This window comes from Mizuhopecten yessoensis, unplaced genomic scaffold (genome assembly GCF_002113885.1).
Source record: "Mizuhopecten yessoensis strain PY_sf001 unplaced genomic scaffold, ASM211388v2 scaffold5629, whole genome shotgun sequence".
Taxonomy (NCBI): Eukaryota; Metazoa; Mollusca; class Bivalvia; order Pectinida; family Pectinidae; genus Mizuhopecten; species Mizuhopecten yessoensis.
In genome coordinates, this window is record NW_018406144.1 from 39,168 (window position 1) to 52,924 (window position 13,757).

General features: G+C 38.8%; 1 protein-coding gene across 1 annotated transcript in view; it reads left to right on the top strand.

Moving 5' to 3' along the window:
• The first annotated feature begins 1,778 nt into the window (after positions 1-1,778).
• LOC110450986 (blastula protease 10-like) overlaps positions 1,779-13,757 on the top strand; it is a 34,978-nt gene continuing 22,999 nt past the window's right edge. The window contains exons 1-3 of the mRNA XM_021498805.1: positions 1,779-2,138; positions 8,553-8,615; positions 9,351-9,440. Coding sequence (XP_021354480.1) covers positions 2,079-2,138; positions 8,553-8,615; positions 9,351-9,440 — 213 coding nt within the window. The 5' untranslated portion in view covers positions 1,779-2,078. The remainder of the gene's footprint in view (positions 2,139-8,552; positions 8,616-9,350; positions 9,441-13,757) is intronic.

The following is a 13,757-nucleotide window of genomic DNA, read 5'->3' on the forward strand; positions in this document are numbered from 1 at the left end:
CAGTTTGTGTGTTGCATACCGACAAATATAAAGAGGACCTACCAGTCTGTGTGTTGGATACCGATATAGATAGAAAGGACCTACATGTACCAATTTCTGTGTTATGGATACCGACAGAGTTTAATAGAATCTCTCAACCACTTGAGGTTGAGATAGGAAAACCTCAACCGAGGGGGAAGATTCTTTTCCCGAGGGTTGAATTTCCCCTATCTCACCATCAAGTGGGTGAATGATTCTTTTTCTCTTACCCTGTTCATTCATTGTGTATCAAATACACAAAGTCATGATAGCGTTACATGTAAATGCTAAATAAATTCAGGGTTGATGTGACGTTGATCGATTATTGACGTGACGTCATTGTATTGTTGAAGTGACGTCATATCATTGTTATGAATCCCCCCGTCGAAACCCTAGGGTGAGCCTAATATAATCCATCCCTGATGTCAGGTATGGATTAATAGAATCTTACATGGGTCTGTTCCGTGGACAGGGATATCTCAACCCGAATGTAAAAGTTTGGCTGGCCAGCCAAACTCTTACACAAGGGTTGAGATTAATAGAATCTTCTCCTACCTTGAGGGTGTGACAGAGAAATCTCCAATACGAGGGGTGAAGGTTTTTGGTTGTCTAACCCGAGGCTTGGCCGAGGGTTAGACAACAACAAAACTTCACCCCGAGGGTTGGAGATTTCTCTCTTACATCCTCAAGGTAGGGGATGATTATTTTTCTTCAGTCCTATTATTTCAGTCACAACTCCACCGACAGTAGTCTGCAATGTTTATGAACAAAAACACAGTGGGCAATGCATATCATCATTCACTTTTGATGACGTCACAGTTACTGATGACGCGTTTTAATGACGTCACAATTACCGATGACGCGTTTTAATTACGTCACAACTGAACACGTGCTAATTGATTGTTTTTCTTCTATCCTATTATTTCAGTCACAACTCCATCGACAGTAGTGTAAACAAAAACACATGTTGGGCATGAATATTGTCATTCTCTTTTGGTGACGTCACAATTACCGGTGACGCATTTTAATGACGTCACAATTGAACACGTGCTAATCGGCACGAGGCTATCTCCCCCTAGGGGGTGACTAATAGAATCTATCGCTACTGGTTGTGTAAGATAGAGAAATCCCAACCCGAGGACTAAGATTTTTTGTCCAGAACGAGGCAAACAACAAAAGCACCACATACGGCTATCTTATAAGCCCATCGATACAGAAAAGCGGTAATTAGTTTTGCATTAATTGAACGCACGGGCCAGCAACAGTGATTGATATTAAGTTGTTCCATATTGTTGTAAAATAAGCTGAAGATAATTACTTTTTCGGAGAATCTGACCTTATTCTCCAAGACCACCTGTCTGACTACACCCAGGACCAGGTGTTATTGTTTCATTACTGTGTAATGCAGTTTTGCGTGTTCATTGGCAACGTGAACTTATATGAACGTTGCTCAATTACATTCTAAATTGTCCTCATGAATTTAGGTTAATTATTATTCTTATACAATAACATAGTTCTCAAAAGAGTGTCTTGCATTTTTAGTGGGTTTTTTGTACGATAAAGTCATACAGAACATCGCGTTTTAATTCAATTTAGAACTGCATCACTGTTCATAAAACTGGTCTCCAAAATATTTACAAATAATAATAAATGCTTTAAGTTTTTGATTCAAACGAGTTAAAAGCCAAACACAACTACAAAACCTGGACAAACACCAAAAGTGTGTAGCTGGTAATAAATTCAGGCTACATACATAAATCTAACTATATTTGCTCAGAAAAAATGACCATGTCACAGGAAAACATGTATACTCAAGTGTAATAAAGGAGGTAGAGTTAACTCCCTTCTGTAAACACCGCCTCCAATATACTAGTAATGGTATTGTTTAGCTTCAAGACCTTTGTGACGACTACTCATAGGTAAAACACGTGCACAAAATCACGTGCTAAACCGATGTAGATAGCTGAGTGGTGTTCCCCTGTAGGTACTTAAGCACGTGTATCGCATGTCGTCAAATCATTTGGTGCGGTCAGCTGCTTTACCTGGGTACCTCGGATAAGATGGCTAGGTGTGTTCGTCTCGTTCTCTGCATGATCATCGTTTTAAACGCTGTACGACAGGTATGTGATCCTCGGTAGCAAAGTTATCGTAAAATACAAATTATATTTTTATTGGGAAATTTGCTTTGTGATCTGTATTTTATATGTGTATTGTTTTGGTATTTTCCTTTTTATATCTGTATCTTAATGTGTAATAGTATATCGTAGGTCAATTTAGCCGGATATTTGTTTTAACATTGAAACCTTATTCGTGAATTAATCTGTGACATTTTAATCAAACATATTTTGATAATTTTATAATTATTATTTATAGTACTCGGCACTAACTTAAGTGTAGCACTGTAGGAAGGGGGCGGTAGGGGCTTTCGTTATGATCCCGGCGTCGACGTCTGCGTCACCATCAGCAATGGTTAAGACATTTTCCCCGGGGATACGTCACGGTAGATTATTTTATATACTCATTGTGACTCACACCGGGTACCCCCGTCTGTATACAATTGAAAAGCTTAGTCGCATAGTGTCAGTTTTTAAATATTTTTTAAGATTGGGTTTTTACCAATTAGAACTATGACGATTAGACAAATGTTCAAATATAATAATATCAAAATATTGGGAGTTATGCCAAAAGGATTATCAAACAGTGCCACACTTAATGTAATGTTTTTTTATGGAAATACCGTGATTTTTTCGCATGAACAATGTTTTCTCTTCTAATATGTATTATAATGCAAAACAAAAGGTACGTGTAACTACGGAATTAGAAAAAAAATCTACAGTATTTGCAAGTATGGCGGTCTGATTAATTTTATTTCATATCACAATTAAGCTTTTTTTCAAGCAACTACAGTTCACAAACATCCGTTCAGTACGGAGTCAATTTTCGAAATGATCCGGATTGTACGTAGACATGATCCGCCAGGTACGGAGCAAACCAATGACTACACTAAGTAAAATGTAATGAAACCCAAATATAGGTTGCGAATAAACACTGTTGTGTCGGATATAGGTCATGTATATACACTCATCAAATGCGATTCCAGGGGGATGGGGACGACCCCCCCCCCCCTGCCCAATTTTTCCCTTCACCACAAACCCGAACACACCAATAGCTTCACTGGTCACCTATATGATTTTTGCCTCGCCCAGCTCGTTGCACTTTCAATATATTTGATCGGAAAAGGTATAGTTTTAGATATGCTGTTTCTCAAGCCACATTAAATGAATGGCATAATAGAATGGTTCCACTCGCTTTTCGTCAAAACCTTAAGGGAAACATTCTCTTAACACCATCTATACATCTCTTTGATCTGGAGGCATTAATATTATGGATATAAATAAAAGAAAACCACTGCTGTATTGACCACGAATTGATTTGTGGTAAAATAATCATCAACGATAGATAATAGATAAAAAATAAAAATAAAATGAAAATACAAAAATATATATATCTGTCCCTGCTGTGCGTCGGACCCCTTATAATTACCTCTATATTTTGGAATGTCGTTTTTAGGACCCAATACTTGACAAAAATAAGCGCTATAGTTTTATTGACAATATGGTAGCACAGGAAGTTGCGATTCCTCGTTGTCTCTGTTTTTTTCTATAAGGTTAATATAGCCCAAAATACAGAAACCGTGATATATAATGCAATTTTTCGTTCACAGCTTTCCAAAAAATAAATAAACATAACACTCCGTACCGACTATTCTAACGGCTTTTACTAACTCCGTACCATGTCAGATAGTGCTCCGTACCATGTCGAATTACTTACTCCGTACCATGTCGGATTACTAACTCCGTACCACGTCGGATACTGTTCCGTACCATGTCGGATAGTGCTCCGTACCATGTCGGATAGTGCTCCGTGCCATGTCGGATAGTGCTCCGTTCCATGTCGGATAGTGCTCCGTACCATGTCGGATTAATAACTCCGTACCATGTCTGATACTGCTCCGTACCATGTTGGATTACTAACTCATATATCATGTTCCATGTCGAATACTGCTCCGTACCATGTCGGATACTGCTCCGTACCATGGCGGATTAATAACTCCGTACCATGTCGGATACTGCTCCGTACCATGGCGGATTAATAACTCCGTACCATGTCGGATACTGCTCCGTACCATGTTGGATTACTAACTCATATATCATGTACCATGTCGGATACTGCTCCGTACCATGTCGGATAGTGCTCCGTACCATATCGGATAGTGCTCCGTAACATGTCGGATACTGCTCCGTACCATGTCGGATTACTAACTCCGTACCATGTCGGATAGTGCTCAATACCATGTCGGATTACTAACTCCGTACCATGTCGGATAGTGCTCCGTACCATGTCGGATTACTAACTCCGTACCATGTCGGATACTGCTCCGTACCTTGTTGGATTACTAACTCCGTACCATGTCGGATACTGCTCCGTACCATGTCGGATTACTAACTCCGTACCATGTCGGATTACTAACTCCGTACCATGTCGGATAGTGCTCCGTACCATGTCGGATTACTAACTCCGTACCATGTCGGATACTGCTCCGTAATGACCGGATCCTCTTTTGAGAACATACCGCAGTTTAAAATGGAAATGTTATGTCTTTTTATTAAAATTTAAGCTGGCGGATAGCTAGCATTAAAAGTACAAGTGGTGTGTCATTGTTACATTTTTTACAACAAGAATGTATCAATAGTTGGTCCATTTCAGGCCAGAAAATCATTTTTAAGTGCTGTGATTATTAGAATTATCTGCAATTTTTTATTTCATATTATGCATAGGTCATAGGTCATGAGTAAACATCATTAATCTACTGCATACATTCCTATTTTTTGTTTTTCAACCACTAAGTTATAAAGAAAATGGTTTTTGATACATGATGTCAAGATATTTTCAGCTTTGCACCGGATGGTGCGAAACAAAGTAACTTGTGCCATCATGAACCAAATCATTATTGTGTAGGTCAAAGCGATGAAAAACCTCAATACAAATGCATACAAATATTAGGGCTGGGACGAATCAGGATTTTTTCGAATCGGTTCGATTTCGATTTTGATCCCTTCGAATCGATTTTTTCGAATCGATTCACTTGATACACACTTTCTCATAAAAACATAAGAATCAATTATAAAACCTTTATTTAAGGTATAACAATACAAAAGTAACAGTTAATAAAGGTAACATATTAAAGTTTTTTCCTAGTTAAAATGTTTTCACTGCTAGGGGTAGATCGTGATGATATTGATTACTGCTAGTCATTAAAAGATTTGATATCGAAGACGTAGACACTGTTTGGTATTTGAATGCAGTGTTCCCTGTCACTTTTGTAATTGTTTTTTTTTGTACCTCATAACTTTCAAAATGGGGGTATGGCTGCATATATTAGGGGTACACCTTATCTAAATCCTCATGGGTATGTAATATCATCACAAAATTGTTAACTAATTGTAGCAATGTCATTTTTACAGGTTTTTATATATTTCATAATATTTCCAGTTTGCCATAGAATAAAAACACCAAGAATTAGTCAGTAACAGAATGAAAATTGTGTAAGGAGGCAGTTCCCAAATCGGAGCAGTACCCAAATCGGATCACTTTTGGCAATAATACTTATACTTCAATAAATGTGCCAAAAAATCATTTATAACAACGATGTATTCTTAGCCATGCAGGCATGCAACAGTTTATTTCTACAGATGATTCGTTTTTAAGTTGAAATTGCAAAAGAAAACGTATTTCAAACTCAAATGTCAGTGTTTTGATTACGTTTTTAAAAATGGCGCGTATTACTGAAACAGAGATCATGCAACTTACCCACACTGGGCACAGACAGTCATTATGTAATAATATGAACTGAAAGTTGTCGTCTTTAGCTGACGAATGAAATCCAAATAGAGTCTGCTGTTTTTTCCGTCATTCATGATCAATTATGCAGTATAGTGATAATCAGCCCCGAGGATACCGATAGTCCGGCTACGCACTCGGGTATTATCGTAGGACAGTGCGGACTCATTACCTCCCGTAGTAATTATATTCGCCGCTTGGTGCGCTGCATGCATTGTTTACTACCGGACTTCCGTCATTCGCGGGAAATTCTGACAGTCGCTTTCAATCTTCTGAATATCATCATTTAAAATACAAACATGCTACAAAAATGACTTAAAATTGTACAAAATTATTGTGCGTACACTCACGCTTAGTTTGAAGAATTGGAACCGAACCGAACCGATTTCCGGAAATGTTTCTGATTCGCGAAGCACCGATAATTTCGGTGCACCGCACACCCTTAACAAATATGTTAGATAAAAAAATCCCCTTCAACATCGATCTACAATTCTTATAAAAGGCATCTTTTATATATATGTACTGAACAAAAAAAGAAACGCACAATTAAATTATGCAATCAATAACCTATGATATTTTGGGAAATTTGTACAAAATTTTATATCAATATGAAGGGACAAGTCCACTCTTTACAATACTGTAGAAGAAAAATCTGTGTGACGTCACTCGTGTCATCAGTAGTTACTCAAAGTGGGATACCCGCGAAAAACAAAATGACACTTCAGTACCTGGTGTGGGCACCTTTTGCACGAATCCCTGCACGGATTCTCCTATGCATTGAATTCATGAGAACATTTATTCGCCTAAAGAGAATGTTGTTCCATTCTTGTGTTAATGCTGTGATCAACTGGGCGCGGTTAGTTTGTTTTTTTTGACGTTTCCTAATACGCCTGTCCAGCTCTCCCACAGATGCTCAATGGGAGACATGTCGGGGCTATATGGGAGCCATTCCAGAGGCTGAACGTTGTTTGCCGTGAGAAAATCACGACAGACTCGAGCTCTGGCAACATGCGGTCGAGCATTGTCTTGCTGGAAAATTAGGTTATGACATCTGAGAAGTGGAAGGACATGTGGTTGGAGGATCTGGTCTCTGTATCGAACGGCATTGAGGTTTTGATCCAGGACCACTAAGTTTTTTTTTACTCCATGTGAGATGCCTCCCCAAACCATTACAGAGCCCCACCGAATCTATCGCGTTCAACCACGCATGCGTCGGCGAAACGCTCGCCGCGTCTGCGATATGCCCCTTTTCTTCCGTCTGAGCGATACAGACAAAATCTAGACTCGGCGGTGAACATCTCACGCCTCCATCGACGCATCCCAAACCTATTCGGGCCATGTCTGCGCATCCAGTCAAGACGCACTTGCCGCCTCCGTGGTGTCAGAGGTGGCCCGACATAAGGTCGGCGCGCAATGATTCTCTCGGCACGCTAACGGTTCCTGGCAGTTTGAGGACTAATGGGTCTGCGATGAGTACCTAAGGTATGCGACGCAGTTTCTACAGCAGTCTTGAATCTGTTGCGCAAATGCGCAATCGAATCTTTGTGCATTTCTTTTTTTGTTCGGTATACATAAATTATATGCTACATTTGAATTGTGGATACTTCCCTCTCAAACACATTTCATCTGAGGTATATGACAACTATCCTTCACACACATTACATCAGACATATATGACAACTATCTCTCACACACAGATTACATCGGACATAAATGACAACTATCCCAAACACATACATTACGTCAGACATTTATGACAACCATCCCTCACACACACATTATATCAGATATTTATGACAACTATCCCACACACATACATTACGTCAGACATATTTGACAACTATCCCTTACACACATTTCATTGGACATAAATGACAACTATCCCACACACATACATTACTTCAGACATATATGACAACTAACCCTCGCATACATTACATCAGACATAAATGACAACTATCCCTCACATACATTACATCAGACATATATGACAATTATCCCTTACACACATTACATCAATCATATATGACAACTATCCCTTACACACATTACATCAGACATATATGACAACTATCCTTCACACACATTACATCAAGACATATATGACGACTATCCCTCACACACATTACTTCAGACATATATGACAACTATCCCTCACACACATTTCATCAGACATATATGACAACTACCCCTTACACACATTACATCAGACATTTATGACAGCTATCCCTTACACACATTACATCAGACATATCTGACAACTATCCTTCACACACATTACATCAGACATATATGACAACTATCCTTCACACACATTACATCAGACATATATGACAACTACCCTTTACACACATTACATCAGACATTTATGACAACTATCCCTTACACACATTTTATTGGACATATATGACAACTAACACTCATATACATTACATCTGACATATATGACAACTACATTTGTATCCCTCGCATACACATTACATCAGACATATATGACAACTATCCCTCACACACATTACATCAGACATATATGACAACTATCCCTCTTTAACACAGTTTATCAGACATGTTGTGTTATGCATTCTTTGATGTTTTTTTGAAATTCTACTATTCGTTTTCTTTCTCATTCGCAGATTCGTACCCAGACAAAATGTAGCAGCTTTGTTGTGCTTAGTAATGATACCGAGGAGAGTTGCGTAAGTCTTTTTCTTTTTTTATATTGAGAAAACATAAAAACACATATTAAACATCAATTATACATTCAGTGTTTGATTAAAGATATCCAGACACGATAATGCAGCCACCACTAATCTGGTTGTCTCACTATCCAGCCACCAATAATATGGTCGTCTCACTATCCAGCCACCACTAATCTGGTTGTCTCACTATCCAGCCACAACTAATCGGGTTGTCTCACTATCCAGCCACTACTAATCTGGTTGTCTTACTATCCAGCCACCACTAATCTGGTTGTCTCACTATCCAGCCACCACTAATCTGGTTGTCCAACTATCGAGCCATTACTAATCTGGTTGTCTCACTATCCAGCCACCACTAATCGGGTTGTCGATCTATCGAGCCACCACTAATCTGGTTGACTCGTTATCCTGCCACCACTAATCTGGTTGTATCACTATCCCGCCACCACTAATCTTGTTGTTCCATTATTCTGGCAATGTCAACTTATTGCCCTCTTCAAACCCATACATTGTTTTCGGAGACTGCAACGGGTAAGGATATCGAGACTCCCTTCTAGATGAGAGTGAATATGAGTTGATAGAAAAGGTATAGACTCTTCCTCCTGTTTTTTTATCATAATTATCATTAAGAAGCCGTCTTTATTTGTATATATACAGATCAATTGCCCACTATAATGTTTCATATAGGAGAGGGAGCTTATGTTAATAATCGCATTTATTTTTCATTGTCAGAACCTTGATCAAATACAAGACCCCGCAGACGAAAACGAGGCTCATCGGATACCAGAAGCCATGGGCGACGTACTTCCAGAAGATTTCATGGTAAACGTACCTGTAACACATTGCCTATACAACAATGCTGCACAGTAAACGTACCTGTACATGTAACACATTGCCTATACAACAATGCTTCAAAGTAAACGTACCTGTACATGTAACACATTGCCTATACAACAATGCTTCCCCCTAAACGTACCTGTAACACATTGCCTATACTACAATGCTTCACAGTAAACGTACCTGTAACCCATTGTCTATACACCAATGCTTCACAGTAAACGTACCTGTAACCCATTGTCTATACACCAATGCTTCACAGTAAACGTACCTGTAACAAATTGCCTATACAACAATGCTTCATGGTAAACGTACCTGTAACACATTGTCTATAAAACAATGCTTCACAGTAAACGTACCTGTAATATATTGCCTATACAACGATGCGTCATGGAAAACGTACGTGTAACACATTGTCTATACAAAAATGCTTCACAGTAAACGTACCTGTAACAAATTGCCTATACAACAATGCTTCATGGTAAACGTACCTGTAACACATTGCCTATACAACGATGCTTCATGGCAAACGTACCTGTAACACATTGTCTATACAACGATGCTTCACAGTAAACGTACCTGTAACACATTGTCTATCCAACGATGCTTCACAGTAAACGTACCTGTAACACATTGCCTATACACCAATGCTTCAAGGTAAACGTACCTGTAACACATTGTCTATAAAACAATGCTTCACAGTAAACGTACGTGTAACACATTGCCTATACAACAATGCTTCATGGTAAACGTACCTGTAACACATTGTCTATACAAAAATGCTTCACAGTAAACGTACCTGTAACAAATTGCCTATACAACAATGCTTCATGGTAAACGTACCTGTAACACATTGTCTATAAAACAATGCTTCACAGTAAACGTACGTGTAACACATTGCCTATACAACAATGCTTCACGGTAAACGTACCTGTAACACATTGCCTATACAACAATGCTTCACAGTAAACGTACCTGTACATGTAACACATTGCCTATACAACATTGCTTTACAGTAAACGTACCTGTAACATATTGCCTATACAACGATGCGTCATGATAAACGTACCTGTAACACAATGTCTATACAAAAATGCTTCACAGTAAACGTACCTGTAACATATTGCCTATACAACGATGCGTCATGATAAACGTACCTGTAACACAATGTCTATACAAAAATGCTTCACAGTAAACGTACCTGTAACATATTGCCTATACAACGATGCTTCATGGTAAACGTACCTGTAACACATTGCCTATACTACAATGCTTCACAGTAAACGTACCTGTAATATATTGCCTATACAACGATGCGTCATGGAAAACGTACCTGTAACACATTGTCTATACAACAATGCTTCACAGTAAACGTAGCTGTAACACATTGCCTATACAACAATGCTGCACAGTAAACGTACCTGTACATGTAACACATTGCCTATACAACAATGCTTCAAAGTAAACGTACCTGTAGCACATTGCCTATACCACAATGCTTCACAGTAAACGTACCTGTAACACATTGCATATACAACAATGCTTCACAGTAAACGTACCTGTAGCACATTGCCTATACTACAATGCTTCACAGTAAACGTACCTGTAATATATTGCCTATACAACGATGCGTCATGGAAAACGTACCTGTAACACATTGCCTATACAACAATGCTTCCCAGTAAACGTACCTGTACATGTAACACATTGCCTATACAACATTGCTTCACAGTAAACTTACCTGTAACATATTGCCTATACAACGATGCTTCATGGTAAACGTACCTGTAACACATTGCCTATACAACAATGCTTCGAAGTAAACGTACCTGTACATGTAACACATTGCCTATACAACATTGCTTCACAGTAAACGTACCTGTAACATATTGCCTATACAACGATGCGTCATGGCAAACGTACCTCTAACACATTGTCTATACAAAAATGCTTCTACCTGTAACACATTGCCTCTACAACAATGTTCACAGTAAACGTACCCTATACAACGATGCGTCATGGCAAACGTACCTGTACCACATTGTCTATACAACGATGCTCCACGGTAAACGTACCTGTAAAACATTGCCTATACAACATTGCTTAACAGTAAACGTACCTGTACATGAGTAACACATTGCCTATAGAACAATGCTTCACAGTAACCGTACCTGTAACACATTGGCTATACAACGATGCTTCCTGGCAAACGTACCTGTAACACTGCCTATACCACAATGCTTCACAGTAAACGTGCATGTAACACATTGCCTATACGACAATGCTTCACAGTAAACGTCCCTGTAACACATTGCCTTTACAACGATGAGTCATGGTAAACGTACCTGAAACACATTGTCTATACAACAATGCTTCGAAGTAAACGTCCCTGTACATGTAACACATTGCCTATTCAACAATGCTTCATGGTAACCGTACCTGTAACACATTGTCTATACAAAAATGCTTCATGGTAAACAAACCTGTAACACATTGTCTATACAACAATGCTTCATGGTAACCGTACCTGTAACACATTTTCTATACAACGATGCTTCATGGCAAACGTACCTCTAACACATTGTCTATACAAAAATGCTTCTACCTGTAACACATTGCATATACAACGATGCTTCACAATAAACGTACCTGTAACACACTGCCTATACAACAATGTTCACAGTAAACGTACCTATAACACATTGCCTATACGACAATGCTTCACAGTAACCGTACCTGTAACACATTTTCTATACAACGATGCTTCATGGTAAACGTCCCTGTAACACATTGTCTATACAACAATGCTTCATGGGAAACGTACCTGTAACACAATGTCTATACAAAAATGCTTCATGGTAAACTTACCTGTACATGTAACACCTTGCCTATACAACATTGCTTCACAGTAAACGTACCTGTAATTGCCTATACAACAATGCTTCACAGTAAACGTACCTGTAACACATTGCCTTTACAACGATGCGTCATGGTAAACGTACCTGTAACACATTGCCTATACAACGATGCTTCATGGCAAACGTACCTGTAACACATTGTCTATACAACGATGCTTCATGGTAAACTTACCTGTACATGTAATACATTGCCTATACAACAATGCTTCATTGTAAACGTACCTGTAACACATTGCCTATACAACAATGCTTCACAGTAAACGTACCTGTAACACATTGCCTATACAACGATGCTTCATGGCAAACGTACCTGTAACACATTGTCTATACAACGATGCTTCACAATAAACGTACCTGTAACACATTGCCTATACAACAATGCTTCACAGTAAACGTACCTGTAACACATTGTCTATACAACGATGCTTCACAGTAAACGTACCTGTAACACATTCCCTATACAACGATGCTTCACGGTAAACGTACCTGTAACACATTGCCTATTCAACAATGCTTCACAGTAAACGTACCTGTAACACATTGCCTATACAATAATGCTTCACAGTAAACGTACCTGTAACACATTGTTTATACAACGATGCTTCACAGTAAACGTACCTGTAACACATTGTCAATACAACGATGCTTCACAGTAAACGTACCTGTAATACATTGTCTATACAACGATGCTTCACAGTAAACGTCCCTGTAACACATTGCCTATACAACAATGCTTCAAAGTAAACGTACCTGTAACACATTGCCTATACAACAAGGCTTCACAGTAAACGTACCTGTAACACATTGTCTATACAACAATGCTTCATGGTAAACATACCTGTAACACATTGTCTATACAACAATGCTTCACAGTAAACGTACCTGTAACACATTGCCTATACAACGATGCGTCATGGTAAACGTACCTGTAACATATTGCCTATACAACGATGAGTCATGGTAAACGTACCTGTAACACAATGTCTATACAAAAATGCTTCACAGTAAACGTACCTGTAACACTGCCTATACCACAATGCTTCACAGTAAACGTACCTGTAACATATTGCCTATACAACGATGCGTCATGGTAAACGTACCTGTAACACAATGTCTATACAAAAATGCTTCACAGTAAACGTACCTGTAACACATTGCCTATACAACAATGCTTCATGGAAAACGTACCTGTAACACATTGTCTATACAACAATGCGTCACGGTAAACGTACCTGTAACACATTGCCTATACAACGATGCTCCACGGTAAACGTACCTGTGACACATTGCCTATACAACAATGCGTCACAGTAAACGTACCTGTAACACATTGCCTATACAACGATGCTCCACGGTAAACGTACCTGTAACACATTGCCTATAC